General features: G+C 39.2%; 1 protein-coding gene across 2 annotated transcripts in view; it reads right to left on the bottom strand.

Annotated features, from left to right (window-relative positions):
* Positions 1 to 236: 236 nt before the first annotated feature.
* fam49bb (family with sequence similarity 49 member Bb) overlaps positions 237 to 26,415 on the bottom strand; it is a 35,008-nt gene continuing 8,829 nt past the window's right edge. For both annotated transcript variants that reach the window (XM_033985947.2, XM_033985949.2), the window contains 11 exons: positions 25,687 to 25,770; positions 14,324 to 14,406; positions 13,301 to 13,422; positions 12,154 to 12,259; positions 9,320 to 9,459; positions 5,745 to 5,822; positions 3,193 to 3,309; positions 3,015 to 3,094; positions 2,726 to 2,852; positions 2,571 to 2,641; positions 237 to 991 (listed from right to left, as the gene is read on the bottom strand). In XM_033985947.2, the coding sequence (XP_033841838.1) occupies positions 928 to 991; positions 2,571 to 2,641; positions 2,726 to 2,852; positions 3,015 to 3,094; positions 3,193 to 3,309; positions 5,745 to 5,822; positions 9,320 to 9,459; positions 12,154 to 12,259; positions 13,301 to 13,422; positions 14,324 to 14,396 (978 nt within the window). In that variant the 5' untranslated portion in view covers positions 14,397 to 14,406; positions 25,687 to 25,770 and the 3' untranslated portion in view covers positions 237 to 927. The remainder of the gene's footprint in view (positions 992 to 2,570; positions 2,642 to 2,725; positions 2,853 to 3,014; positions 3,095 to 3,192; positions 3,310 to 5,744; positions 5,823 to 9,319; positions 9,460 to 12,153; positions 12,260 to 13,300; positions 13,423 to 14,323; positions 14,407 to 25,686; positions 25,771 to 26,415) is intronic.

The following is a 26,415-nucleotide window of genomic DNA, read 5'->3' as shown; positions in this document are numbered from 1 at the left end:
AATTCTTCTTACACAGAGGGTTGTAGTATAATTCCTGGATCATGCCAAGTCCAAAGTTTTCTTAGGCTCTCCACTTAATATGCACAACATTCTAATACTCCAGCTAGGTTCTGCTAGCTAAAACTTTCCCATATCTGCAGAAGGGCTTCGAGGCACTGCACTCAGATTCCCCACTGCTCCTAAAAGGCTGCGTCAGTGAATTGAACAAAAAATAAATAAATTCAAGACCACATTAGTAGAAAACAAGAGTTCTCATTTAATTTATCCAGCCTCAGCATATTGTACACAGACAGTATGTTGACTCCCAATGATATTTTTGATTTGCACATATCACAGTTTAAAAGTTCAAAACAATACAACACAACTATGAAAAAGTCATACGCACAAAATTAAAAACTATAAAAAATATAAAAACAGTACTCTTAATCTCACGTCGACGAAGTACCATTCCAATAACAAAATATTTAATGCACAATTGAGCAGACAAATTCAACAGAGTTTTTTAAATTATCATCATGCAGAGGATGTAATCTTAAATAACGAAAATAATATATACTTCTCTATATATCTCTTTCTTTTAAATTTTTCAAGTCAAAGCACTCCCGTCCCTTAACACAGGGAAAGACTTAAAAACACCAGAGGGTCCACGATGCTAACGTTAGCTGCCATCTTGGCGTGGCCTGTATACGGAAAGCATCTCAGCAACATCTTTTTGGCATCAAAAAAGACGTTTTGGAATAACGGCAGTAGCATTTTGCATTAAAAAACTGGGCGGAGTACGATTTTTTTCTCCGAACCAAAACTTAAATTAAAAAAAGCAAATAGACATTCTGTGCAGCGACATCAGTCAGGACAGTGGCTTTCCCCTGATAGCAGTAGTACATCAGGCAGCAACTACTATAACTACTACTACGAGTACTTTTACTTCTACTGCAGCATGCTCTTGATGGTCTTGTTGGTGGATTCGTCGTTTAGATGCTTGGTCGTGTACCTGCGGGGACAGTAATAAACACAACATCAGCACAGAGTCGTAGTTAATGTCTTGAGATGTCTTGCATTCTCTTAATAACCTCATTGAAATTCAGCTGAGAGGCGCATTCTATTAAAGAGCCTGTGTGGAGTCAACATCCTATAGCTAAACACGCGCGTTTACATACAGCCCCAGGCAAATGTGTGTACTGTGCCAGACTAGTGACTGTACTTTAGAAAGCCAATGGAATCAACTGGAGAAGCTAACTTTGATTCAGAAAGCTATGGTAATGCTTATATAGGATTATAATATATTTTTGATCATGCATATCCTTGACACAGGCACAAAAATCTCGATAGTAAAAACATTTATTGTATATACAAACAAATAGGTGGAATTTGCTGTAAATGAGATGGTTGGTGTTGATGATCACTTAGTAAAAAACATTTAGTAGTCTGCACCAAGTGACATAGTGGAATATCTAGCTTGTTCAGTGCAGTATATATAGATGCAGTGCTATTATTTATCACATTATATTAATATATATCAAAATATCACCAATGCAGTTATATATTGCAAAATTTGGCTAAAGATGAAGAACTCATTCAATATATATATCCAGATATAATTTTTATCAATACACCCCTACTTCAGGCAATACATAACTATTATTTTGAAGTTTTAACTTTTTATATTTCTGCTGCTGCAATACTGTATCTATGTGTGTTGTGTGACATTAACATCTACAATACCATATCTTGACTATGGTGTTGTGCATTATACTATACAAATTTAAACCATACAAAATTTTACAAAATTTATCCATCACATGAAATTATGCAGCATATACTTTTTGGGTGACCCCATGTGTTTTGACGGAGCCTGCCTGCCTGCAGAGACACATGAGATTGGCCCCGTCAGGCTGTGCAGCTGCAGGGGCCCGGGACAGCCAGCTCACATTTGGATGAGTGGACGTTTGGGTCAGGGTGTCACATGTGATGGTCCCATGTGAAAAGGTTTTGACGCCTTAACGTGCTGGCTCACAGCTGACCCAATGACTAGCCCAGTGTAAGACGATTCACAACAGCAACAGACAAAGCGCTCCGAGTGGCCATATCATTCAACAGCTGTCTGCCCAGTCTACAGTGCACCCAGGGCCAAGGAGAAGCCGAGGATGTATTCATGTGTGTCTTTTTTTAGATTAATGAGGTCAGAGAGCAATTCAATAAGACAATTTTCTTGAAAGTAATTGTTGTTTGTAACCACCAAGAGCTCACTGTTATAGAGACTACAGTAAAAAAAAGTGTAACTTGGAAGTCTCCATGGAGATATTCTTACTTTGCTTGGAATGTTCTACAGTATGCAATTAAACAAACCCCTATAAAAACATACAGAATCACCTCTCCACAGATCTGACCTGCAAATTGGTCTGGTGGTGTACAAGGCAAGTTCACTGCTGTAATGTGTAACATTCCAGGCAAAGCAAGAACTTGTAGACTCCATGTAGACAGGAAGGTAGCGGACAGTCTACCAGAAAAGTTACATAGTGCCCATTTAAACTGCAGGCCTAATAATGGTATCCGACCTAAAGGAGACTTACCTGAGAGCGTTGAGAAGGCCTTCCACACTGTTGGGCGGCTGGTCTCTGAGGACTTTAATACAGCCTTTCATCTGTAGATCAAAAAACAGATTAAGAAGAGGTCAGTGAGGGCAATGAAGAACATGTTGGGTTGGGTTAGATTAAACCAGACTCACATCGATTTTGGACGACTTGGCGAATGCTCCGACCGGATGAACGTAGTCATACAGTATAATGACACCCACCATGACCCGCAGACAGAAGGAGACAGTCTCCTCACTGGTGAATCGGCTCCGGTACTCCCTGCAATACGCCATTACCTTCTTAGAATCACTGACTTAAGTTATATGTTAATTGTTGAAGTCGAACAAAACAAAACTAAAACTGAGACTACTATGCTAACTATTAATCTAATCTAACTACTATGGGCAGCAATCAATGACATTCCCAAAGAGGTTCACTTACGGAGTTTCCAACATGACTTTACATACACTGGCCATTGTGCTTAAGACATCTGTTGTGTTTTCAATAGGCAGGTTCTTGTTCTATAAAAAAAAAAGACCATAAATAAGGCTTATAACATGTAAAAGATCAAAAATGAATTCAATAAATGCATTTCTTCCAATATTGTCCGGTTGCATACTTCAGACACAAACTTTGTGGTGCCGTCACTCATGGTCTTGAGCATAGGCGTGGCATCAGCGTAGAAGAGGGATATCCGATTGGCCAGCTCGTTGTTGACCTCGTTCTCAACTTCAGCCTGGAACAAGTCAAATAGTTGAGATGTTGAAAATGAAAATATTTTGTTGAGTATTAAATATTCATTAGGCAAAGCCCTGAACATTCACAACAGCTGAAATAAGGATAAGACTGAAGATTATCGTGGGGTTGGGTCAATATGGGCGAATTCACCAGTAACCTCACAATAAATTATTTGGGGAATACCTTTTCTGCCACTTTTCTTGAACACCACTAGGGTTGTCAAAAGTATTGAAAATCATGAGATTCTATTGACTAAGTAAAGTGTTTATCATAATCGTATTTAGTATAGGGACAATTTACATCTATAAAAAGCTTCTAGTACTTTACCATAAGGTATTGGAGTAAGGGTTAGTACGTATTAATAATAGAATTTATTTGTATTAAGTTCTTTTCCATTTAATATAAGCCCCATTACATACAGTGGAAACAGTGCTTACATTAATGGAGGTTTGCTATGTGTGTTTTTATAGCCCAATTATCATACATTACATGCACCGCCTCTCTAACTGCAGGGGGGCACTGCTGACACGCATAAGGACAAGTTGCACTTGCAAACATCATCATTTACACAGACACTCTGGACTGAAAAATATACAACAAAAAAGTGTAAATTAGTTTATTTGGTAATTATTTGTTTTTATAAAAAGAGACACATTTCCGAACAGCAACAGCAGCTCATTCCAGATTCACCACTGAAAATACCTTTCAAAGAACAGCCTGTGTGCTATATTTGTCTGCAGATTTTAATAACACTCCTTTGTTTTCATGACAACACTGACAGAATAAGAATAACCCCCTAAAATGTTCAAGCAATTCATGTTTTAACAAATGATGACACCGCGCTCAAAGACTGTTTACAGCGGGACAGGAGCGTTTCATCTGTGTGTGAGACTGAAGGAGTCTGGATGCGTCTCCACGGTGACACATCCTAACGACTGCCTGGGCCTATTTAGCTAATGGTGCAGTTTAGAGTAATACCTCCCCACAGACGGGTTAGAGAGGAGGAGTATCACTGCATTCCGCACACATACAGACAACGCAATCAGACAGTTTAGCCCAAAGTCTGCCCTGTGTCCTTGGAGATGTGCATCTGACAGTAGCACAGGTACCCGAGAGAACAATGCTTTGAACAACAAGACTATAAAGACGGAAGCATTAAGGATTCAGGGACAAAATAACAGTTTTATTGTAACAAAATGTGGCACATATTCTGTAGAGACAATACAACAAATAAGCATATGTCTGCAAAAGTGCTGCAACTGACTAGAGCATGAAGGCAAGGGCAATGGCTAAATATTTACACATGTGCAAAATATGCTAAAAAAAAGGGGTTAAAAACTTGCAGGTTACTTGTAATAAAATTAAACCAATCTTAAACAGTGCTTTTTTGAACATTAAAATGCTTTCATTTCTGTTCACTGTCCACAATTAAGTGTTGATAAACCATTCCTGTAGCCATAGCTGCCTTTGAATTACATTTAGATTTTTTGGACAAATCTCATATTAAGTAGTTCATGTAATGCCCTTTATTTTTGAAGTTCCCATTCATCTGATTTGATTATACAGGACCACAGTGTGATGCTTCATACGTCAGCCATCGCTCCATCACTGTGACGCACATTTCAAATTTAGTCATTCAGTAAATTCATAAATACAATCATTACATTACAGATATTACCAAAGGATCTGTAATGCACAGGTCTATTATTAGCAGCCATACATGTTATACAAGAGGCTGGCTGCATGGATGCACAGAGAGGATCTGAGGCCATAGGACTGCCTCATAACAGAAAGATCTGCTAACTGGAGAGGGAGTGTGATGCAGTTTCAAATGTTCTGTTTTAATTACACGTTAAACACAGATTAGGCAAATGAAAACTGCTGCTTACTGAAATAATGAAAGCACACCAGCCTCAATATTTCCATAATAACTTCTAAAAGCCATTAGCCTGTTACAAAACAGGATTCATTTTGAGTCTAGATTTATAATTTATCAAACCAAAACCTTGAACAAAACCACTGGAAAAAAGATGACAAAAGTATAGAAAAATCAAATACTAATCAATATTAAAACTAGTACCTAAACTAGATACTCATTGAAGATTGATAGTGTAAATGTCACATCAACAGGACAAAAATGAACCTTTCCTGAATAGTTTAGAATGATCTTGAGCTGTATCAAGACCACAGGGACCACTATAGACCCTACCTGTACAATGGAGGGATTACACTGATATAAGACCAGATGAGCAATGTTAAAAATCCCATTCTGTTCTCTAAAGAAAGAGTAGAATCAGTGTTGAGTGTTGAGTCTATTCTTTAGGGTTGAAATTTAGTTTGAAATTTTAGTATGGTGACAAAGTACCTAGTAAAAAAAAGTTCATCTTGTTTATAGGACACTTTTTGAAGTGAAATAAAACTAGTCCTTCTTACCGGTACATTGTTGATCCGCATCCGACTGAGCGTTCTCCTGTAGTAGCTGAAGTCATTCTGAATAGCAGGATTTGTCATCTGTAAAAATGAGTACAAATAACAGATCTTAATTGGAAACAGTGCGAGACGAGGAACCCCCTAAACCCTACAGCGCAACATAAGTTAAGAGTTCATGATCGAACATGTAATCTCTGTTACAGAACGTATTATTCTGCAAAGTACAAGTATGGCTCTGGGGCCCAGGTCAGGAGAAGAACAGGGATACAATTATGTTTACAAGAGTGGGTCTGAATACTTCCACACTCATTCTCTTTGCATTCATGTCTTTAACTGTCAGGAAGCATTTAGTTACAGCAGAGGTGTCCAAACTATGGCCCGGGGGCCAAATGCAACCTTCAGACCAATTTTTTTGGCCCTCAGGCCTTCAGTTGAACTGGCAATTGATCATAAACAGTACTTTTTACGGCAAATTTGAGTAATCCTACCAATATAACATCACACTGCATTGTCATACAGAGCTAATAATAATATTTCAATCCTTCTTTAAAGTATGTTAAATGTGCCCATCTGAATTATCCACTGTATTGACCACTGGTCTGTGGCCCTCCGTCTCGAATATTTTTCAAGATAAGGCCCTCGGTAAAAAGAGTTTGGGCACCCCTGAGTTACAGTGTAAGACCTGGTAACAGTTCAGTGTGTGGAAGATGATCAACAGTGTCTATAAGCAACAGTAAGATAACAAAACACATATGCTTTTAGTCACGACACCTCTAGAATCTTAACAAATCAATCCGGGTTTATCTAATGTATATCTAATATCTAATATAAATTAAAAGTTAATTTAAAAATAAACCTCTACCACTTCATTATAATTGCACCTTAAATAGTATTAAAGGGCAAACACTTAATTAAGGGAAAAAATTTGTAATAAACTATTTGCTCCTAATGAATCTTTCATCTTGAATCTTTCATCTTGAATCTTTTCAATCATTTTTTTTAATTGTTTGCTATAGTAAATGGTAGTGTGATTAGTGACTGTAGTTGAGGCAGTTTTCCTGCCATCCAAAAACATGACTCAAAATGTGTTATTCTAGATTACCTTTTAGTGAAAAAATGCAAGAATATTAACCTGGCTCTCACTAGACTGATAGGTGTTACCCTTTGAATTGAGTTTTACACATTTATCAGTGTGGAATGGCTCTCTCTGGAAGTGATTGGAACATTCAAAGAAATACTCGAAGCTATTTGGTCAATCGAGTTGAGAGAAAAGCACTGGCATCTGTCCACAAATGCACAAAGAGCTTTCTTTTGCATGTTTTTCAAAAACAAAATAGTTTGCATATATATATATATATGCACTAAAATAAGCTTAAATATTTTTGTTGGTATTGGCATGTTTGCTTTGGTTCGTTCAGTGCTGCCCTGTGATTGGTTAGTCTATCCCCCATCACAAGCAATGCTTCACCCAGAGCCTAACAAGATGGATTCTAAAGAGTTTGTGAACTCACAAAATTCGCAAGAATTCATCTTTCTGGCAAGGTTATAAGAAAATGGGGTTGAGAGCCAATGGGAAATGCAGAGAAGCTAAAATTACTTACTATCATCATATCATTTAGAATAATGATGCAATACAATACCCTAAATGGTGCAATTAAGTCAGTCAATCACTTAAACATTTCCCCCAAACTGGATTGTATTTGAGTCTGCTAAATGCAAATTAATAGAAATTATGAATCCATTTTTAGCATGGTGCCAAGCTAACATCTTTTCAACATGCCCACCAGTGACAGCTCATCATGAGGCTAATTACCCACAATCCCACTCGATCCTGTCACAGCCCAAGTCAAACAGACAGCTTGGTAATCCTGCCACAATGGACTGTCCACTGTCTCCTCAGCAGAACATGGGCTAGTTTTGGGAGACAGGGCTGTTGCATGTGGCTCATAGTATTTAAGTAGGTCAGAAGCCCCGTAAACTGGTGTAAAGATGGATGAATAGGCTTGGCATAGCACCTCACACCCCCTATCTTGGTGCAGTTCTCGTGCCAGTCTGGGTGAGGGTCGCTAATTGGGACTTTGTTACACCAAAATACCCCCAGGGTAGTTATAGAATTTTTGGGGGGTGCAAAAGAAAGCGAGTTCAGTCACTGTCTCGCGTGATCATGATTTTGACAATGGCCGTTCAAGCGTTGCCCAGGCTGAAGCTTTCTGGGTTGCACAAGTTTGACCCACTGGATTCAGTTTATCAGGTCTTGCTTATTCGCCATTTCTACAGATAGATGAACATTTTCATATAGATAGAATGAGATCATGATCATGTGATATTGTGTGAATCTTTTATCCATTTACTGTGCTAGTAGATTGTTCAGAGCACTATTGCCAGTTAAGCAATGCTAATTTTCTGATCAGGAGAAAATGTCATCTCAATTGATCTAGAGAGTTTTATGTAAAAAATTAATACAAAAACAAAATACAATTAAAAAGAAATTGGTAAGATTAGATTAGCAGTTATGTATCATTTTTTTCTAATAGTGGTTACAAAATGAAAAATTTGGCTTAAATTTTTGAAAAAATAAAAAAACAATTTTTTCCTATAACTCACTTTAGCAATAATTCATAGTCCATTTCCATGCCTTTTAGTTAATTATAGTTTATATTTTAGTAGTATCATTCCCTGTTTTACGTTGCACCATATCACCAAAGCACCTTACTAGTTTGTGAATTTGAAACTAAAACCTTCTGTCTGATTCCAACATTGATTATATTATAAACAGATAAATCAATGGCTAATCCTGTACTTACTTGCAGCTGCTAAGAATCACAGCCTGCTTAAAAAAATCTATATGATTACTTTATATCATAGTCACCACTCCAAATCTGTGGACCTTTGGGACACACACAGCCAGACTAGAGCAGTAAGAGCCATTGTAATTGAATAGAAATCATTTGAATGGTCGCAATTAGAAAATTAAAGCTTGTAATGATTTTATTGACAATTTACTCTGTAAACAACAAGATACAAGGGTCATTCAATAAATAAGGTGAATTTTTCGGTATAAGGACTTTTAATACAGTTAGAAGCTTACTTTTTATTTTTCTTTTACTTGTTTTTCACATGGATTTAATTTCTTTTGCAGATTAAAAAAAAAAACGTTGAGAGTTTTGTTGATTAACAAAGATAGCCAACCAAGAAGCATGCTCCAGGATTGAACAGCGGTCAGTTATCAAGTTTTTGGTTGCTGAAGGGTGCAAACCCATTGAAATTCATAGGAGAATGTCAACTGTGTAAACTCTAAACTCTCAAAGTTGTTTTTTTTTTTTATCTGCAAAAGAAATTAAATCCATGTGAAAAACAAGTAAAAAAAAAAAAGTAAGCTTCTAACTATTAAAAGTCCTTATACCAAAAAATTCACCTTATTTATTGAATGACTCTCGTATTTTGTTTAATGTTCAAAACCTGCCAACTTTTTCAAACTTTTTTTGTCTCCTCTCAAATTGACATGTTCAAAATGTGAAGTTAAAATCACAAATCTAATCATAATCACAATGGTGATCAGTTATTTTTTCCAGACTTACTTTGAGTTCATCGAATCGCAGGGTGAAGTGGAGGATTTCGGCGAACTGCTTGGCCAGGGCCTGCTCTCTCTCCAAGTGCTGAGTGGGGTCGTTGTAGGTCTCACTGGTCAGAGCTCCCAGAAGGCTGTGCAGCGCCGCCTCTGCACGGGAGGGGAAATATATGAGCTGAGAGTGAAAAGTCATACATTATGTGCACAATGTATATGAGAGAGACGAAGGGGCTGGTTAACAAGTGATGGTGCAGCGTTTTGTCGGGTTGGAAATTGAGAACGAAGAGGTCATAAGTCACAGGAAAAATGCTTTTATGCAGAAGAATGGGGTGTATCAGCACTACTCTGCATTTTATAAAGCATTAATATATCAATGAAGTGGCTAATCATGAAAAAGAGACCATTCATTAATGAATATCACTCAGGGGAAAAAGGAAATTAAGCGGAAATGTATTTTAAAATCAATAGCCAGTTAACAAAGATGTTCTGCACACTACTGTATATTTATCATCTTTAACTTTGTAGTTAAAAAAATGTAATTTGAAGTAATTTTAAACAGTACATGTATCACCAAAAAGTACACATGTTAAAACTCAATATTTTCAATTATGTTATTTATATTTTGTTTAGACTCCAAGATGTTAACGTAAAGCTGATTGCTCTGGGTTGCACTACTAAAAACAATTTCTTTGATATGGCAGATAGAGGCATTCCAGGTTAAGTTGCAATTGCACTAAATATACATATATAGTATATGTACCCATTACCCATTGTTACTACCTTATAACGTGCCCGTGTATGTATTAAAAATCTTAAAATTAAAATAATGATGCAAAACACTAAAAATAAAGAATATCCATATAAGAGCGACTGAAGGATCCCTCCCACCCAGCACACATTGGGCAAACTAATATGTTTAACTGGTCAGGTGACAATGTCCTTGTATTCCATCAACACCTCCAAATGAGTCAACTTAAATAAAAGGTGCCAATAATCTGAGAAGGTCCAAACCTTGTTCATGTCATGTCAGAAAACCTGCTTTACTGCTCAGCACATTGTGGCCTAGCTGATGTTAAAGAATGGCTGTTTAAATGAGATCACTGCAGTCTAACATGTGAAGAGTGCATAGGCACACAGAATGGGGCTATGGTGATGCTCAGTCTGGAGGGCAGGGGGCCACATACAGCAGGAGGGGGCAGGATTTGATTCAAGCAGGATTAGACTCATTGTTTGGACACTAAGTAAATACAGGCCTGTGTTGTCATGAGTCCACGGTGCATGCCTATACATCTGTAATTAAACATGCATGAGGAGGGCTGACAGGGAAATGGGGACGTAATGAAACCAAATGCTCTGAACAAGCTCCAAACCATCTATATTAAAGGACCAAGATGTCTGGTCCAAAAAGAAAACGTGAAAGCCTCTGGTGCCCACAGGGAGGCTGTATTTATAGATGCAGACAGTGCTCAGAATACAGTCTAGACACACAAAAGAGGCTTCAATGATATAACTCTGCAAATCTGATGTATGGGGTTGGGCTTTTCAGGAAAATCTACATACCTTTTCATAATCTCCACTTATAAACAGTATGAAAAGGAGAGGAGAGAGGGCTTGTCCTGGACAGTGCTCTACAGACAATAATCAAGCGTTTCAGAGACACACAGAGCTGGCTCGGCACTACAGTAAATTGAGCACGTTTGCCATTCAATAATGACTTCCATCTGCTTAGGCAGCATTTGTACTGAAGCCTGATTAGAACTGTCCTTAGAGGAGCATGTTTCCAGTGCCGCAGTCAAAACTAAAGTAAAAGGGAGTAGCCATGAGGCTAGGAGAGAGAGCCCAATGTGTACTGAAGAAAGGGTCGGAGGGTCTGGTGGGGCAAGAACATGTCCCCTCTCATCAGGTCACACACAGAGGGTACAGTGTAGGCATGAGGTCACTTTAATGTTTACTTCCTGAAAACTGATCTTTTAAGGATCTTTTAAATTTATTTTTAATCATTTTACATTGTTTCAATTTGTATTGTGTACATATGTATGTACGGCGACCTTGAGAGCCTTGAAAGGCGCCTAACAAATAAAATGTATTATTATTATTATTATTATAATAAGGTACTTCAGTTCAACTTTGTTCAGAAGAAAATGAAAAGTATATAGAGTATTGAGTTTAAAGCTGATTACATAAGCTCCTGGCAGTCGCACCTCTACAGCCTTTAGGTTACACTCAGCCCCCCCAGGCCTGCCCAGAAGCCTTATCCGCAGAGCAGACATGACAGGGACAGAGGAGCCATCACAGCTCTGGAGCCCAGGCACAAGCCCAGAGCCGCAGCCAGGCAGCACTGACCTACTTCACTCTCATTATGTAACACAGAGGAGCACTGCCGCCCATTGACTACCTTGTTTTAGCGCCTCTGGGATTATGAGCGTCCAGGCGCGGCAGACTTCAGCCTCACACCCCCAGCCACCCCCAAACACAGGGTCATAAGAAGATCAGAGACAGTAAGCCTACCGCCCCACCCCCATCTACGCTAATTAAACAAATCTGACCTCATCCTACAGACAGGTCAATGCACAGAGTAACGCAAGCAATGCAGTGGAGGCGGGGTCTGCTTATATAATGGTATGTAATGTCTATGTGCTGTCTGTCTGCTGTCTTTTGCAGCTCAGTGCTCAATATCACAGATGCCCATGAAACAATTAAGGTCACGTATGGAGGCTATGTCTGCGTTTACATAAAGAACGCACACTAGTAACATATCAGATTGCCAATAATAAGACTATTGCTGTAGCTTGGACCAGTCTTATTGAAATTCTATTATTAGCAGCAGACACAGCCCAAACTCACCTAATCTTTGCGAGAACTCATAGAACTTTTTCAGTTTCCCAACCAGCGGCACCACAGCGGCCCATGCCTGCTCCTGTAACGCCTCGTCATTTGGATTCTGTATGGCCTGAAATAAAACAGAAAAATAATCAGCATTTTTAATAAAACAAAATCGCTTTCTAATTGGAAAGTTATTGCTTGAGTTTAACAAGGGCCACAATACAATTTCCTCCACATAGAAGTTTACTCATTAGCGTTTTCATAAGACACGGGTTATGTGAAGACTGAAGGATGAGCTCAGAAGTGACGTCATTATTATGCAACTATAGTGAGGCAGTTCCAGGAGTAGAAATTGGGCTTGAGGAGAAACCAAAGCGGTACGACCCAGTTTTTACAAATGATTGGCACCATTTTAGTCTCTTCAAAACCAATACTGCCCTTTATGTACAGTAGAACAACTAAGGTGCCACAAAAGGAGAAAAACATGTAATATTTGATAGCCATGTTGTGTATAATGCTAACAACACTTCATTCTAAGAAGTACATCAGAGGAATAATTCATGTTTGATATTTTGGAAACTAAAATGGGGTAGATTGAGATAGTCGAACAGGTGCAGGAGTAGTGAGATTAGAAGACAGATACTGACATTGAAGTTGCCTGGCAGGACATACTAAGGAATACTAGAGATTCATGGATGTAGTGAAAAAGGATGTGTAAGCTGTATGGTTGGTGTGAGATAAGGCGATGCAGAGGAGAGGATAAGATGGAGACAAGAAATTGGAGCAGGCTGACATGGTATCTGTACAACAATAAAAATTCATATTACTGTACATTTTTGGTCATAAATTTTATATTTTTAAAGCTACAATTGGAAACATTTCAACAGGATAGCTTACACTGTAAATTTTTGTCCGATGAAAAGTTATAGTAAAGTTATCAAAACATTGCAATAAGCTCTAAATTTACAATCTTCATGGCAGGTTCAACTACTACCAAGAAATAAAGCAGAACTACTGTGCTCCATGTTTAAGTAATTATCCAAAGTTCCAGTAATTACAATGTCACCATCATTAATTTTTATGATAAAAATATAACATTAGTATTACGATACATTGTGCATCTTTTATAAAACCATCACGTCAGATTTTGGTCAGAGGATGCCGTTACCTCTCTGATCTCCTGGCCTGCCCCCTTGTAAGCTTGCAGCTCATCTAGGATCCCCCTGGCATCTTTAAGTACTGCATCCACCTGGTCCCACACCGCGCGTTCCGCATCTGTGGGCTGGGCATCTGATTTAAAAGCAAACACAAACAAATACAACACAACAAGGTCAGTAGGGCACATCTGATTCACTTCTAATCCTTAATCAACATAGTTCAAAAAGACATGTCGAGGAAATCTATTGAAATCCTTTGAGCTGTATGAAAATTGAATATGCTCCTTCCAATTATGGTAATGTAGCTTTGCACAATAATCTCATCTTTCTAGCACTTTCTATTAGTTTCAACACCACCCCCTTTTCTGACAAAATCATGCAAGATAAGACCAAATATGCATTGTATTCTGGCTAGGCTTTTGTACAGTTTTGGGAACGATTTTGGCAGGAAATTCACCACAAAAAATAAAATTCTAGCACCTGAAGCAACATTCATGTGCCAAGTTTGCAGCGGGTTAGCTGCTCCAACTGCTCTGCAAAAAAAAAAACCCTGCAATGGCTCATATCTGGCACCCATGCATTTTTAATTCCAGATGTATTTTTAATGCAAGCCACGGGGTCTCCAAAAGATACTAAATGAATTTGAAATTTAGAAAGAGTACTATATCTAAATTGTGTATTGGAGTAATTTTTGGTCTGTTCTCTAAAGGTTCGGGCATCTGTGAGTTTGCCAAGTGTCAGAATGCTACAGCGATGTCTATGGAGCCCTAGGCAATACAGTACTGAACTTTATAGACAGAGCAGGGGTATTGGCGGTGCCCTGATTGAAATTCTTCACACACTCTGATATTGAAGAGGTAGGCTGATGGAAACTGGAGAGGCTTTAGTGGTATTTGATTGGCCTGCCTCTGGGAAGGATCACAGTGTGGAAGATAAGACAGGCTGGGTAAGTCTTAACAGTTCAGAGTTTATAATGTCATTAAGAGAGAGATTGAGTTGATCGATATCGGAAGAGGAAATGGGGCTGTACTCACTCTCGAAGTCCAGGAAGAAATTGGGCTCCTGCGCCAGATCTGTGCATGTCAAAACTTTCAGGAGGTTCCCCATGTTCTGCTACCTGTGGATGTAAGGGAAGATTCAATCAATAAAAAGGCGGAAAAGTTACACCCAAAAAAACTCAAAGCTAAATATCAAGCTATAGTCAAGTCAATATACAAAAGCAAGATGAAAGGTTTGACACAATACAGTTTATAATACAAGTAGGTAGCAGTATAATTAGTATTAGAAGTTGACTATTCCAATGAATATATTCAGTTATTGAGAATTTAGTTTAAATGAAAATGAGCACGGTATATCCCATTTAGATTTACGCCATACTGGGGAAGAAGAATTGACAAGACTTAAGTGACAAACTAATATAATCACATTTCAGATGTTTGGACAAATCTAAACTACAGGACTAGCAGTTTCTATTTACCTTATTCCACCCCACCCACTTTTGCTTCTAAATGCTTCTAAACTTCACTTAAGCAGGAATCCCATTCATTTCATTGGGGAGTTTGAGAAAAGTTTTGCAGCTAAAATATGATATAAAGTACGTTGATTTGTGTAAAATGTTCAATGTTCATATGCCCAACAAGTCAACACTGCACAGTTTCTCTGGGAGGCTTTAAAATGACTCTGTAGTCCTATAAAACTCTTGCTGTCAAGATCGGCAGCCCCATGCAAAATAATACAACCTGATTGTCGATAGTGGCGCCCACAGCAACTTCTGGAATAAGGTGAATATAGAATAAGACAGGATATTTCATAATTGTGGAGAAAATTATGGTACACAAATTGCAGCCTTTGAGATCATCTTATTGAGTCAATTAAAACTGCAATTTGATTACAATTAATGGTGCACCTTTAAAATTTAAGTGCATACCAACGAGTATGTGCGCGCTCTGAGGTCTGAGGGCCAGCTCCAGCTCGTGGTCCCTAAGACCAGACTTAAAACCAGAGGGGACAGGGCCTTTTCTGTGGTTGGACCTAAACTGTGGAACGCCCTGCCCCCCCACGTTCAAACAGCTCCCACTGTAGAGTGTTTTAAGTCTCGTCTTAAGACCCACTTTTATGCTCTGGCTTTTAACACCGCGTGAGTTGTGTGGTCCTCTGTGTTTTTCTTTTCTTTTATTTCTTTTATTTATTTTTATGTGTTTTATTGATTTTATTTTTTTTTTATGTCACTTTGTCTCTGTGCAGCACTTTGGAAACAATTTGTTTATGAAATGTGCTATATAAATAAAGTGGATTGGATTGGATTGAACGAGTACATTTTTGAGCTGATCAATTACTACTACATGTCTAGAATTGTTTTATGTTTTGAAATTTATTGGTAAATTGTCATCTTTCCCTTTAGTCACCAAAAATCTATGGTTATTATTTCTTTGCACTCCAATGCCAGTAAACCTTTTTGACCGTCTCGTGCAATGTACAGTCTTAATTCAGCATACAGTAAAGGGGGCAATCCATATCCTAAAATTTTCATGAATGCGTTGCATGACAGGGGTAACTCTGCACACTGTTGTGGTTGAGTGCTCCCAATGAACCCTGTGACACTGCCCCAGATGTGCCCACTGCTCACAGACCAGTGCTCCCCGAAGACCCCCCTCATGTTTGTGCCCACTACCAACCAGATGTCACAACAAAAAGCAAAGCAAAGGTATGAGCCTAATATAACCAAATCTGTTTAACCCTTTATGGTTTACTAACTTGTTTCCCAGAAATAATTTACAAGCCGTTTTTTAGACCTCCTCCAGGGAATCTTTGAAATACTTACAGTAATAGTGCACAAAATGTCAACTTGATGTTAATTCAACTGTTTTTCTTTAAGTGGATAATAAAATTTCAATGTCTGAGCACAGATCTGTTTTTCCAGATGTGCAATAAAGCTCAGTGGTAATATGACCTGAACATTGTATAAATATTTAACAAGTCATTGTAATGCAAGTACATACAGCAGTTATGACAGTAACAGACAATGATTACTGCAGGAGCTATAAAAGGCAAGACCACAGCCAAATAATTTGTTGACATACAAATAGGACAATCCAGTCATTATCAAGGATTAGGAAAAAAAATAAATAAATAAATATATATATATATATATATATATATACACACACACACTAACTTACGGCTGCACAGTATGGCAAAAAGATGCAATATTCAACAACTATGTATTATGTTTGTTTTGCAATAGAGATATTATTGCAATATTTTAAATATACTTTGACACAAGTTCAGTTAATTTAAAAGAAAATGCACATGCCTTCATTTACTAGTCAAACTGGGTTAAAATAAAAACTTAGAGGGGTATTGTGCAAAATCAACTTGTTGGAACATTCTACCATGTTATAACCTTATCAAAAATATGCCTGAAGTGCTTTTCTATGTCATCCATGCATATTATTATTAGTAACCATGCATATAGTTATTCAGTGGTCTCTCCCAGACTGTATCTGAATCCTCCTTACAGTTGCCTGTAAGATTTGTCCAATGCTCTGCCCAAAAACCTACGTTTTTCCAGCTTCCACATGATAATTCACACCAATTGCGCTGTGAAGGGGGAGTGACTTGACTCAAAGCGTTAAAAACACAGGTGAAACTTGTAAAACATGTTAGTCCTTCATTTTTGCCAAATTTAGCATTTGTAAAGCAATAAAATATAACATTGTAATCTAAATGTTATGTGTTAGCTGTTAATACCCCACAGAAGTAGAATACGTCTAGGATTGCAATTGCAGTCATTGTCTATTTTTTTGGGCTTTCTTTAAGAAAGAACACAAAACTCACTGTAAATGGTCAGATGAATAAGATATAGATATTTATAGTAATCCCCAGGATTTCTTAAAATTGCAGTTCTGTAGGTGGGTCGTATGGGTGACTATCAAAACCCTAATGTTTTGCATTACCTCTGCTGTGTGGTAGAACATCCTTCTAGAGATTTAGCAGCACAGATGCGTTTTTTTAATATCCAATACCAAAAGCTTAGAATTCAGAGATACCGGCTTACAGTCTACGGTTCAGATGAACCTTTATGCATATTCTCTAGACAGCTAGTTAGCCTCCGCTTTGGATTAAAGGCCAATGGCCGATGCACTGAAAAGTGCAAATATTGGTCCATATTGGTCTATCTCTAAAAAACCTGATGAAGGCTGCTAAAACAAACCAAATAGTAGGTCACTCTAGTGTTTGCACAAAGAATAACTAGAAAGTACAACCCGATACCAAACAAACTCTGCTGCCTCATACCTCGGGGGTGTCCATATCACTGTGTACTAGTACTTTAAGTGCGTATGATGTACCCTTTCTAAATTAAGCCTCCTCAACTTTAGCTCCTAGAAAGTGTGGGAGCATCCTTCTCTGAATCTTAGTTCAGGCATATGTCAAAGCCTTCACTCTGCTCCACTTTGTAACAGAGGACACAGGCGACAGGTGCCATCAGCAGCACAGACCTAAGCCTCAGTGACAGGGGCGGATGTGGCAGGACCGCACCCGCCGAACAGTGACGGAGGCAGCCCTGGGCAGGCAGATGTCTGGCAATGTGAGTGGCAGGTGAGGGATGACACAGGCAGGTGGGGGGATACTGGTACTGCGACAGACAAAGTACACACTCAGCACTCATGAGGCAAGGGTTAGGTGGGTTTAAAATGTATGAGATGCACATCAGCACAGGGAGGGAGGACATGCGAGTGCAATATGGAAGCGCCACACAGGGTCATGTCCTTATTCTGCTCAGATGATAGTGATGAATTGACATCTTTTTTCCTGCAGTGAAGACTTTCTAGGATAAGACTCAGGTGCAGTTTCATGGAGGTCGAAGATTTGTTGGCACCTAACATACACTGTACTGTAGGTTTTTACGTCAAACATAAAACTTGTATTAACTTGTAGAAGTAGCATTAGTATCATATAAGGCAGGTTAAAAATTGTAAAGTATTTCCCCACCATATCTGGATCTGAAAATAGGGATGAGAATTCTCTTAAGACAAAACACAATACTAGGTCCATGAGAATGAGATGAGATTTTGATATGATAATAAATAAATGGTGCAGTTCAGATCACAATTTGACATAAAATTTGTCATTTGTCATTTTTTAAAAACTCAATCAGATGCAACTGCCCAATGGTCGATACAGTTTTGAAAGAACCAAGAGTAAGCATATGGAATAAAATCTCAGATCATTCTCGTGTGTGCACAATCTTATTTTTAGTTTGTGGCATGAGATCTTGTCCCATTCTCTAATTAACAACTATGATGTATTGGGTGTGGAGTTTGAGGCTAGTGGACATTGTGAAATTGAATGCTGTGAGTGGTACCACCTGCACCCCCACCTGGCAGCCTCTCATCTCGTGCCCTGTGCTAATGTGACCTGAATGTGTGCGTGTGCGTGTGTTTGTGTGCGCACGCCTTTGTGTGTGTGTGCCCGCCCCTCCCTGGCTGTCTCTGAGCTGCACCTGATCCTGCTTCTGTGGCGCCCATGGTAACCTCGCCCTGCTGGAAGTAGGGGCAGTGCCCACTAGAACTGAGCCTCCTCTGGTCCTCTAGCGCCACTTATCAGTACAATGGGGAAATGCAAGTGAGGCTTCAAGAAGTCACTGCTGTTTCAGTGGAAGAGCTGCTCCCCTGGGTTCTTCTAAATAAGTTAATTTTAGGAACTTGGGTTTTTGTGGGTGTGATCGTCTAAATTTGTGATGTAGAGTACTCAAAAAAATTCAAGTTCCATAATTTGAGAAAATATGTCAAACTTGCGGAAAGATTCAGGTCCCCCTTATTTGTAAAAATCAATAACTTCAACTGCCAAATGTGTTCTCTTCATCTTAAGGAAAAGAAAAAAAAATATTGTTAAATATGATTTTACCCCTTATAATTACCTGGCCACATTTGCTTTTTAAATAAGTAAAAATCATTCTAAAGGACATACAATTCATTCATAATTTATATTCCATGTATACTGAATTTTTCATGCTATCGATTTTAGGTCATAACTCTAGCTCCTAACAGCGATTACATAAACAGATTACACTAGGTTGTCTCATCTTCAATACACTTCTTATGACAGCAATGCTCCATTTAGCAATCTAGTAAGCCCACATGAGTTACTATGACTGGTTGCTTAGTGATCGTGTAGTAGGATTTGTATACTGGAGGCGCAAATTTGGGGATGAAAGCCGCCCCTCCCTCCCTCCCTGTCCACTAGAGGTGCTGACACGTCCCGGGCAGGGGAGTGTTGTTGTTTTGAACCCCCCCACAGAGACATCGCGTGCATGGAGAGAAAGGGAGAGAGAGAGGGAGAGAGGGGAGGGCTGCTTCTAGGGCCAGGGGCAGAATCTGACAACCAGGAGCCCGCGCAGCCCTCCCATTGGCTGAGCGCAGTCTACCCAACTCCTCGCTGTATCCATGGAGTCGAAAAAAATTTGGTGCCATTGAAAACATCGCGCCGGCCAATCAGAGGACAGCTCGGGGATGAGTGGAGAGGAGTACAGTAGTAGTATTTGTAGTAGTAGGACTTGAAACACATGTATTAATAGAGATGAGGTAATGCACCAAAAAAGCAGCGGATTAGGAGCAAGGGAAGTCAACTGGAGATGGACATTTTTAAATATGTTTCCAATAATTTTTCAGACTATATTTTTGAAAGCTAAGCAATTCATATTTGAGGATTATACCAAATGTAATAAACTAATAGTAGATTAAAGAATATGTACCTTTAAAATAATTGTTAAACATTTTTTAAAGAGCTGTAATTAATATCTGCCAGATAATTTTATTTAGACAAAAAACAACTGATGCACTTGAAACCTCCTTAAAAAACTACCACACCCATGCAGTAGTCTGACCCCTGCATGGCACTACCTTTTGGCATCTCCCGCATCTCCCACCTCTCCCTCCCTCTCTTCCCCCTCTCCATCTCACCAATAAGGAAGCGGGCCACAGCTGAAACCCAGCACTGCAGCACTGTCCTACTAAGGACGCCGGCACTGATGGCTGGCTGGCTAGAGTGAGGGGCGGGACTCGCCTAGAGGGGAGGGGGGATTCTGCTAGTAGTAGCAGTGCTGACATTCCACTACGGAGGGCTGCAGCATGAGGATCCACGTGCCCGGGCGCTTTACTATGGCAGAGAAAAACAACGCCCTCCTCCTCCTTTTCTGGCCCTTCCCTCTTCCCCTCCCCACTCTCCGGATCATCACGTGTGCTTAGCCGTGGAGAGCGCTCGCCTGGAGCTGTGGAGGGGGGATGGGCTGAGGCTGTGGTGTAGTTTAGTTCAATCTGTAATAATAAATGTAGGTCTTTGGGTTAAACGCATAGCTGAGATTAGGGTTTATGCATCTTAAATCTAGGAGTGCAGGTGAGTTTATTGACAGCGGAGGTAGAGGAGGAGGGAGGATGGGTAGGTGGGTGTGTAGTTAGTCAGACTGCATTAGGGGCGGGCACAGATAGGCGGGTGCGGAGGCAGCTTTAAACTTGACCTACATTTCCCGGGTGACACGCCACATCGCATTAGCCCACTCAACCAGGGCCGAACCCACTGGAGATCGCAGACACTGGCCCACTTGATGGGCATAAAAATGAGAAGGGAGTGATCAGTCTTCCAAAGTGGGGGGCTGCCTGTCATGTGCAAGTGCATCCCCTCATACTACAACTACACAGCTGACTCAAATAGCTTAAGGATAAACAAGGGAAGAGGGGGGTGCATCTGTCATGTGGTTGTGGGGTAAACTTGATAGCCACGCCCCTATCGCTGGGTAAACATCAAGTTTACCTCCAAGCACAAACAGTCACCAAATCCTACCGACATTTGATAAGACATCATTTAGGGTGACTTTAAATATCTTTTTTAAAACAAGTTGTCCAGTTATTTACAATCTAAGAGCAATGTGTCAGCGGGAACAGATCAGAGCGGGGATGAAAGTGGGCGCGCCTCGATCCATGCATAAGCCCTTCTCTTTGGACGGCACCTGATCAAAGTTGGAAACCATGGCAACAGGCGCATACAACAAGAGTCAGCTAAAACGCACGCTTCATTGACCTAAAGAGCAATGGAGAGCCGTTAAGAGCGACACTTCAAGACTTGATACCGGCAAAAATATAAACACTGACTGTGCAGTTCAATCATGATTTCAAATGTTCTAATGTTAGATAGACATTGGAGCTATATTGCCAACAAGATAATGTAAAGTCTGTGCAATACTCAGAAGAAACAACAGTACTTTAGCAGCCCATCATACTGTCTAATTAAAATCTAATACAAATGCCTTCCAGTTTTAGTTTCCTGATCACAATCAATACAAACTTTTAATTAGTCCCATTTCAACAAAAATAGTGATTTTCTTTCCCTCCAAAGTCTGAACTCCGCTTCAAACCACACGCTTTTTCTGACAGAGGATTGGCTGTAGACCTCTTGATTAAAAAGACCCAAGCTGATCACTGATGATTACAAATTACCGAATCTTAATTAAAATATGATTAATTGCGCAGCCCTACATTATATAATATCCAAATATCATGAGCATCCTTAGAGCTGCCATGTTGTTTGACTTTGCCCCAGTTGGAACACTTTGCCTAGAGTGTCTGTGCCCTGCCCTTGAGGGTCCTCTACATTGGTCCCAGGATGTGTCGGAAAGTCATTAAGTAGGACATGTTGACTCACTTCCGTCAGTCCAAGCGGCACACGTCTCCGGGGACATCTGCCTCCCAAACCCATTTATCCTGCACCTAAAACAGCCCCTCACTACCATCACTCCACTGACCTTCTGACTGACACGCCCACCTCAGCACATTTGGTAAATAACATTATCCAGGTGATGGCGATCCTAAATTTAAAAAGCTATTACAATTTCAAGCTTGGTTTATTGCTGCATTTTATTTATTCTTGGCAAGATTTAGCTAAACATAATTTTGGGTGGGGCACAGCGGAGATTTTGGAAGGATGAGTGTCACATTGAGAGGAGAAGCATGTCCACTGTATCCTGTGAGGGAGGAATGCCACCTGCTGGATAAAAAGGGTAGAGCAGAGTAGTGAAGACCACTCCCAAACTCTTGTCCTAATTTAATGATGAGCTTAATAATGTTGAGGTAAAGAGAATATTATAAAACGATATAGAATTGGTATGTCTTCTATTTTCATTATGAAGTGGGACATATCCTCCAAAATCAAGAACACTGGTGATTTTTTTTGTTGTTGTTGCAATTATCGCAAGTTGAACTGCAGCAATGCAGCAATTTATGTCGTCTGTAAATAACGTATTGAGCCCCTCTTTTTAAAAATGCTATCACTGTAGTTAAGAGAAGAGCCTTTTATAAATGAATTCAAACATATGCATTTCTGAACTTGCTTAAAGTTCTCTAAAGTCAATGCTTCTGGGAGGTTTAAAAATATCCCTTGTGATCTGAATCCTGATTGAGAGGACCACAGTCAAAAGATGCAAGCTGTCAGTTCACATACGAATGGGCAATTTTACTACATATATAATGAAGATCAGACATCATTTAGGGGCTGGGTCATCAACATCCAAATGAAAGACAAAATATATAGCTGTTCGGCAATAATGAGATTTCAGATGGTAGAAAAATTAAAATTTAGGCCTAATAATACTAATAATACATTTGTTTATGTTACCATATTTGTGGAGCCTTCCATCATCCTCTATACAAGAGCACCACCCGGTGTCTATATGCAGCCATTACCCATAAAATGTTGGGTCAGTTAGGAGTATTTTTCACATTTCTAGATAAAGCATAAGACACAGTATCGACATTGTTGAACCAGTCGTGTTTGTATGTCTGACATGTATGGCACAGTCCCTTGCAGAACCTGGGCAGGAAGTACCAATGTGTCAAGCTGCCAGCCCCATAAATAATGGATGAGGGGAGAGGAGCAGGGAGCTGTTAGCTAGCATAACAAACCACTCCATATCACCAGACTTATCAGCTCATGTTTCCCTTTTGGTGCTGGGGAGGAGGGGCCGAGGCATCTTCCATATGCTCCTCCATACAAGGCAAATTTACATATTAAAATAGAGCTATATAATTACATGCGGGTAATGCTCCAGTCAAGGTTCTGTGTAAAGTAACAATATTCTATAGGTATTACACATATTACACAAAAAATACTTTTGTGAGCTTTAGCCATGTTAGAATATTGTGTACTCATTACAACACACCTGGAGTTGTGTTTTGTTTCACACATTTTAATAACAGCTAATTAATAGTCTGTGAAAGCTCAAAAGCTCAAAATACTCCACCTTGTGATGTCATGAAGTGGTAGATTAAGTTAACAGCTACCTTTTACCTTTTGTTCTGTAGAGATGGGTAATTCCAGGGCTGAAATGATCCAGATGATTCTAGTGAAGGTGTATGGAGTTTAAAAACATAGTGAAGCACTTCCTGTATTACCACATGACATGACAAGGTGGAACAGAGTGTTTTCTGTTTGAGAGAAGAACTCATCAAAAACATACCATGTGCATATGTAGGCTAAGGAAACAATATTATAACGTAAATCAGAAAATAGTTTAGTATGGGTCCTTTAATGGCAGAAAGTAACCAACCTTTTTTTTCTAAATATAAATACAGTTTTGTGCCTAGAATGTGCCACAAAACTACATTGACTTCTCTCTAGGGAGACAAGCAGTTAACTCCAGTATTTTTGTCAATAGAAATGACTGTAACTTAATAAATGCAAGATAGAGGTTTATATCATTGATCTCTGAAGGGATGGGGGGACATATACTTAGTAAGCAGTGTATGTGTATGCAACTAGGGTTTCCTAACTTTAATAAAAGGAGGAGAAAAACGGTGGGCCTTCAGAAATAGGGTGCGAGGTGTAACTGTGATGTTGTAACTGAAGGTTTTGCCTCCCCGCTTTTTCTCCTCAATATTGAGAGAAAATGATCTCTCTTGTCTTCTCTTCTCTTTTGAACTGTAATATAGGTTAAAAAAGGTGAACCTATCAATCATACTGTGGAAAACTCAGCAAAGCAAGTAGGTGGCAAAACCTCTGCTAGAAAATATATGCACCTAAAAAAACTTTCCAACTATCGATTAAAAGTAAAAATGGAAGTGCTTTCGTAACCCAGTAGAGGGCGATGTTGACCCAGATTTAATCATAGCAACAGGCGGATCTAAAAAAGCGTTCCCCAGGCTCCTGAGCCACACCCCCTTATGCCTAAACACGGCTAATCCATCCTCTTAACTTTGGCACAAGAAAAGAATGGGCGTAAATGGACAGTTGACGCGTGCAGTGTTTTGTTCAAACAAAAATAACACTCCAATCAGGCCATTTACCATCAGGAGTACTTCCACTTTTAACAGACATCTCCAATATCCGTATGAAGCACCTGACACTGCAAGCAGCTTTACCACAGGGGCTCTATGTGTGGCAGCGTGGTAACCATCTCCATGGAGACAAGGATGTAATAAACCGGGGATGGGTAGAAATGACAAGCAGACGTAGTAGTGGTGCGTGGTAGCCTTGTTGATTAAACTGGACACTGACCTTACAGTCTAAACTTAAATAAAGAGTGTGGCCTTGGGAACAGGAAGAACCTATATTACTCAACCCCCTCAATGTCTCACAATGCAGTTCATTTCCTGCACTAGAGTAACGCATACACCCAGAGCAAAGTGCACTGACACCATAATGGTTAGAGGTGCACCACAGGAGAGCAGCAAACTGACATGTGTCTATTGGGGCAGAAACTATTAGATCAGATTTTGTATTTTTAGTACAGTGATGTCTCTATTTGATGGGATTAGAATCCACAGCATTTGAATAATGGTCTTGTATGGTGTCTTTAAGTATCTATAATCATAAATGGCAGCTTGTAAATAGTCAATGTTTAGGCTGATATGACTCTATGGAGGTACAGTAAACCATTTATTGCCCTTCTGTATTGCAAAAGTAATAATCAAATCAAATTCACTCAACTGTCGAGAAGGAATATATTGTATTAAGATTTTCGTATAATGTCCTGAATAGCCACATAAAAACAATCATTGAAACGCATTCACTCAAAACTAATTGTGGAATTGCATTTGTCTAACAATGAACACAGAACAAGGCTCTTAAACTAAGCCTTGTAGTGTTGTAACAAAATAATCTGTGGCTGTAATTGGGTCACTTTCATTTTAAAAAGGTTATGGTGAGAACTGGCATAAACATGACGATGGGTGGCTATCCTGAAGATTTTATTTTATGAATCAATGTAAATTTACAGTATTCAATTAAACACCTTCAGTAATAACACAGTATCCAATAGCAATGCCAGCTGAAACTGATGTCATCTTCAGAAAATATACCATGCAAATTACATTATACAATTTGGTAATGAGGTGTAGTGCAAACTTACGAGCAGTGTGCGTTTGTCGGAGAGGAGCAGCCAGGCCTGGGCACGAGCTGGCCCTGGTCACAGTCCCCCAGCAGAGGTCAGCCTCTGGAGACACAAAACATCACAGGTTACAGATATAGGGAGAATATAACATTATATGCCAGTTTATAGGCACATTCAAATATGTACAATTTCTATTCAATTGGGGCACTAAAGATTTGTTTGACTTTGTTCGAGTCAAATCCACTTCCCAAAAATGGGTTGAAAAATGCTCCGTACAATATCGATATTTCCATTAGGGCTGGGAATTATAAGGTCGCTCACAATCTACGGCTGACGGCAGATGGCTCACGATACAAATCTTTACAATTTACAACACATGCAAAATGGTATATTAAAACTTGCACAAACTATTTTTAATATACCAAAAATACTCATAGCAATATATGGATACAGCAGCCCAAAATATTGATACCGAATAACCATTTTTAGGACACTAAAAATTTCTACCATGTTTTTTATTTATTATGAGTGACTATTTTGTATAAAAGAGAAGTTCAATTGCAAAAGAAAATAACCCAATACCAACATTACACAAGATGACACAAACCAGGTCACACCCAGGACCTGATCAGCCTGCAATAATGATTTCATCCAAAATTGCATGAAGTGGAACATTACTGAAGCAACGCCACACCACATTGACTGTGGTCTGTTTTCAGGCTTGTGTTATCGGGGCTTTAATAAAAG

Source organism: Periophthalmus magnuspinnatus, chromosome 20 (assembly GCF_009829125.3).
Source record: "Periophthalmus magnuspinnatus isolate fPerMag1 chromosome 20, fPerMag1.2.pri, whole genome shotgun sequence".
In the NCBI taxonomy this organism is placed as follows: Eukaryota; Metazoa; Chordata; class Actinopteri; order Gobiiformes; family Gobiidae; genus Periophthalmus; species Periophthalmus magnuspinnatus.
The sequence above is the reverse complement of the archived record's forward strand: the minus strand, read 5'-3'. Positions and strand labels throughout refer to the sequence as shown.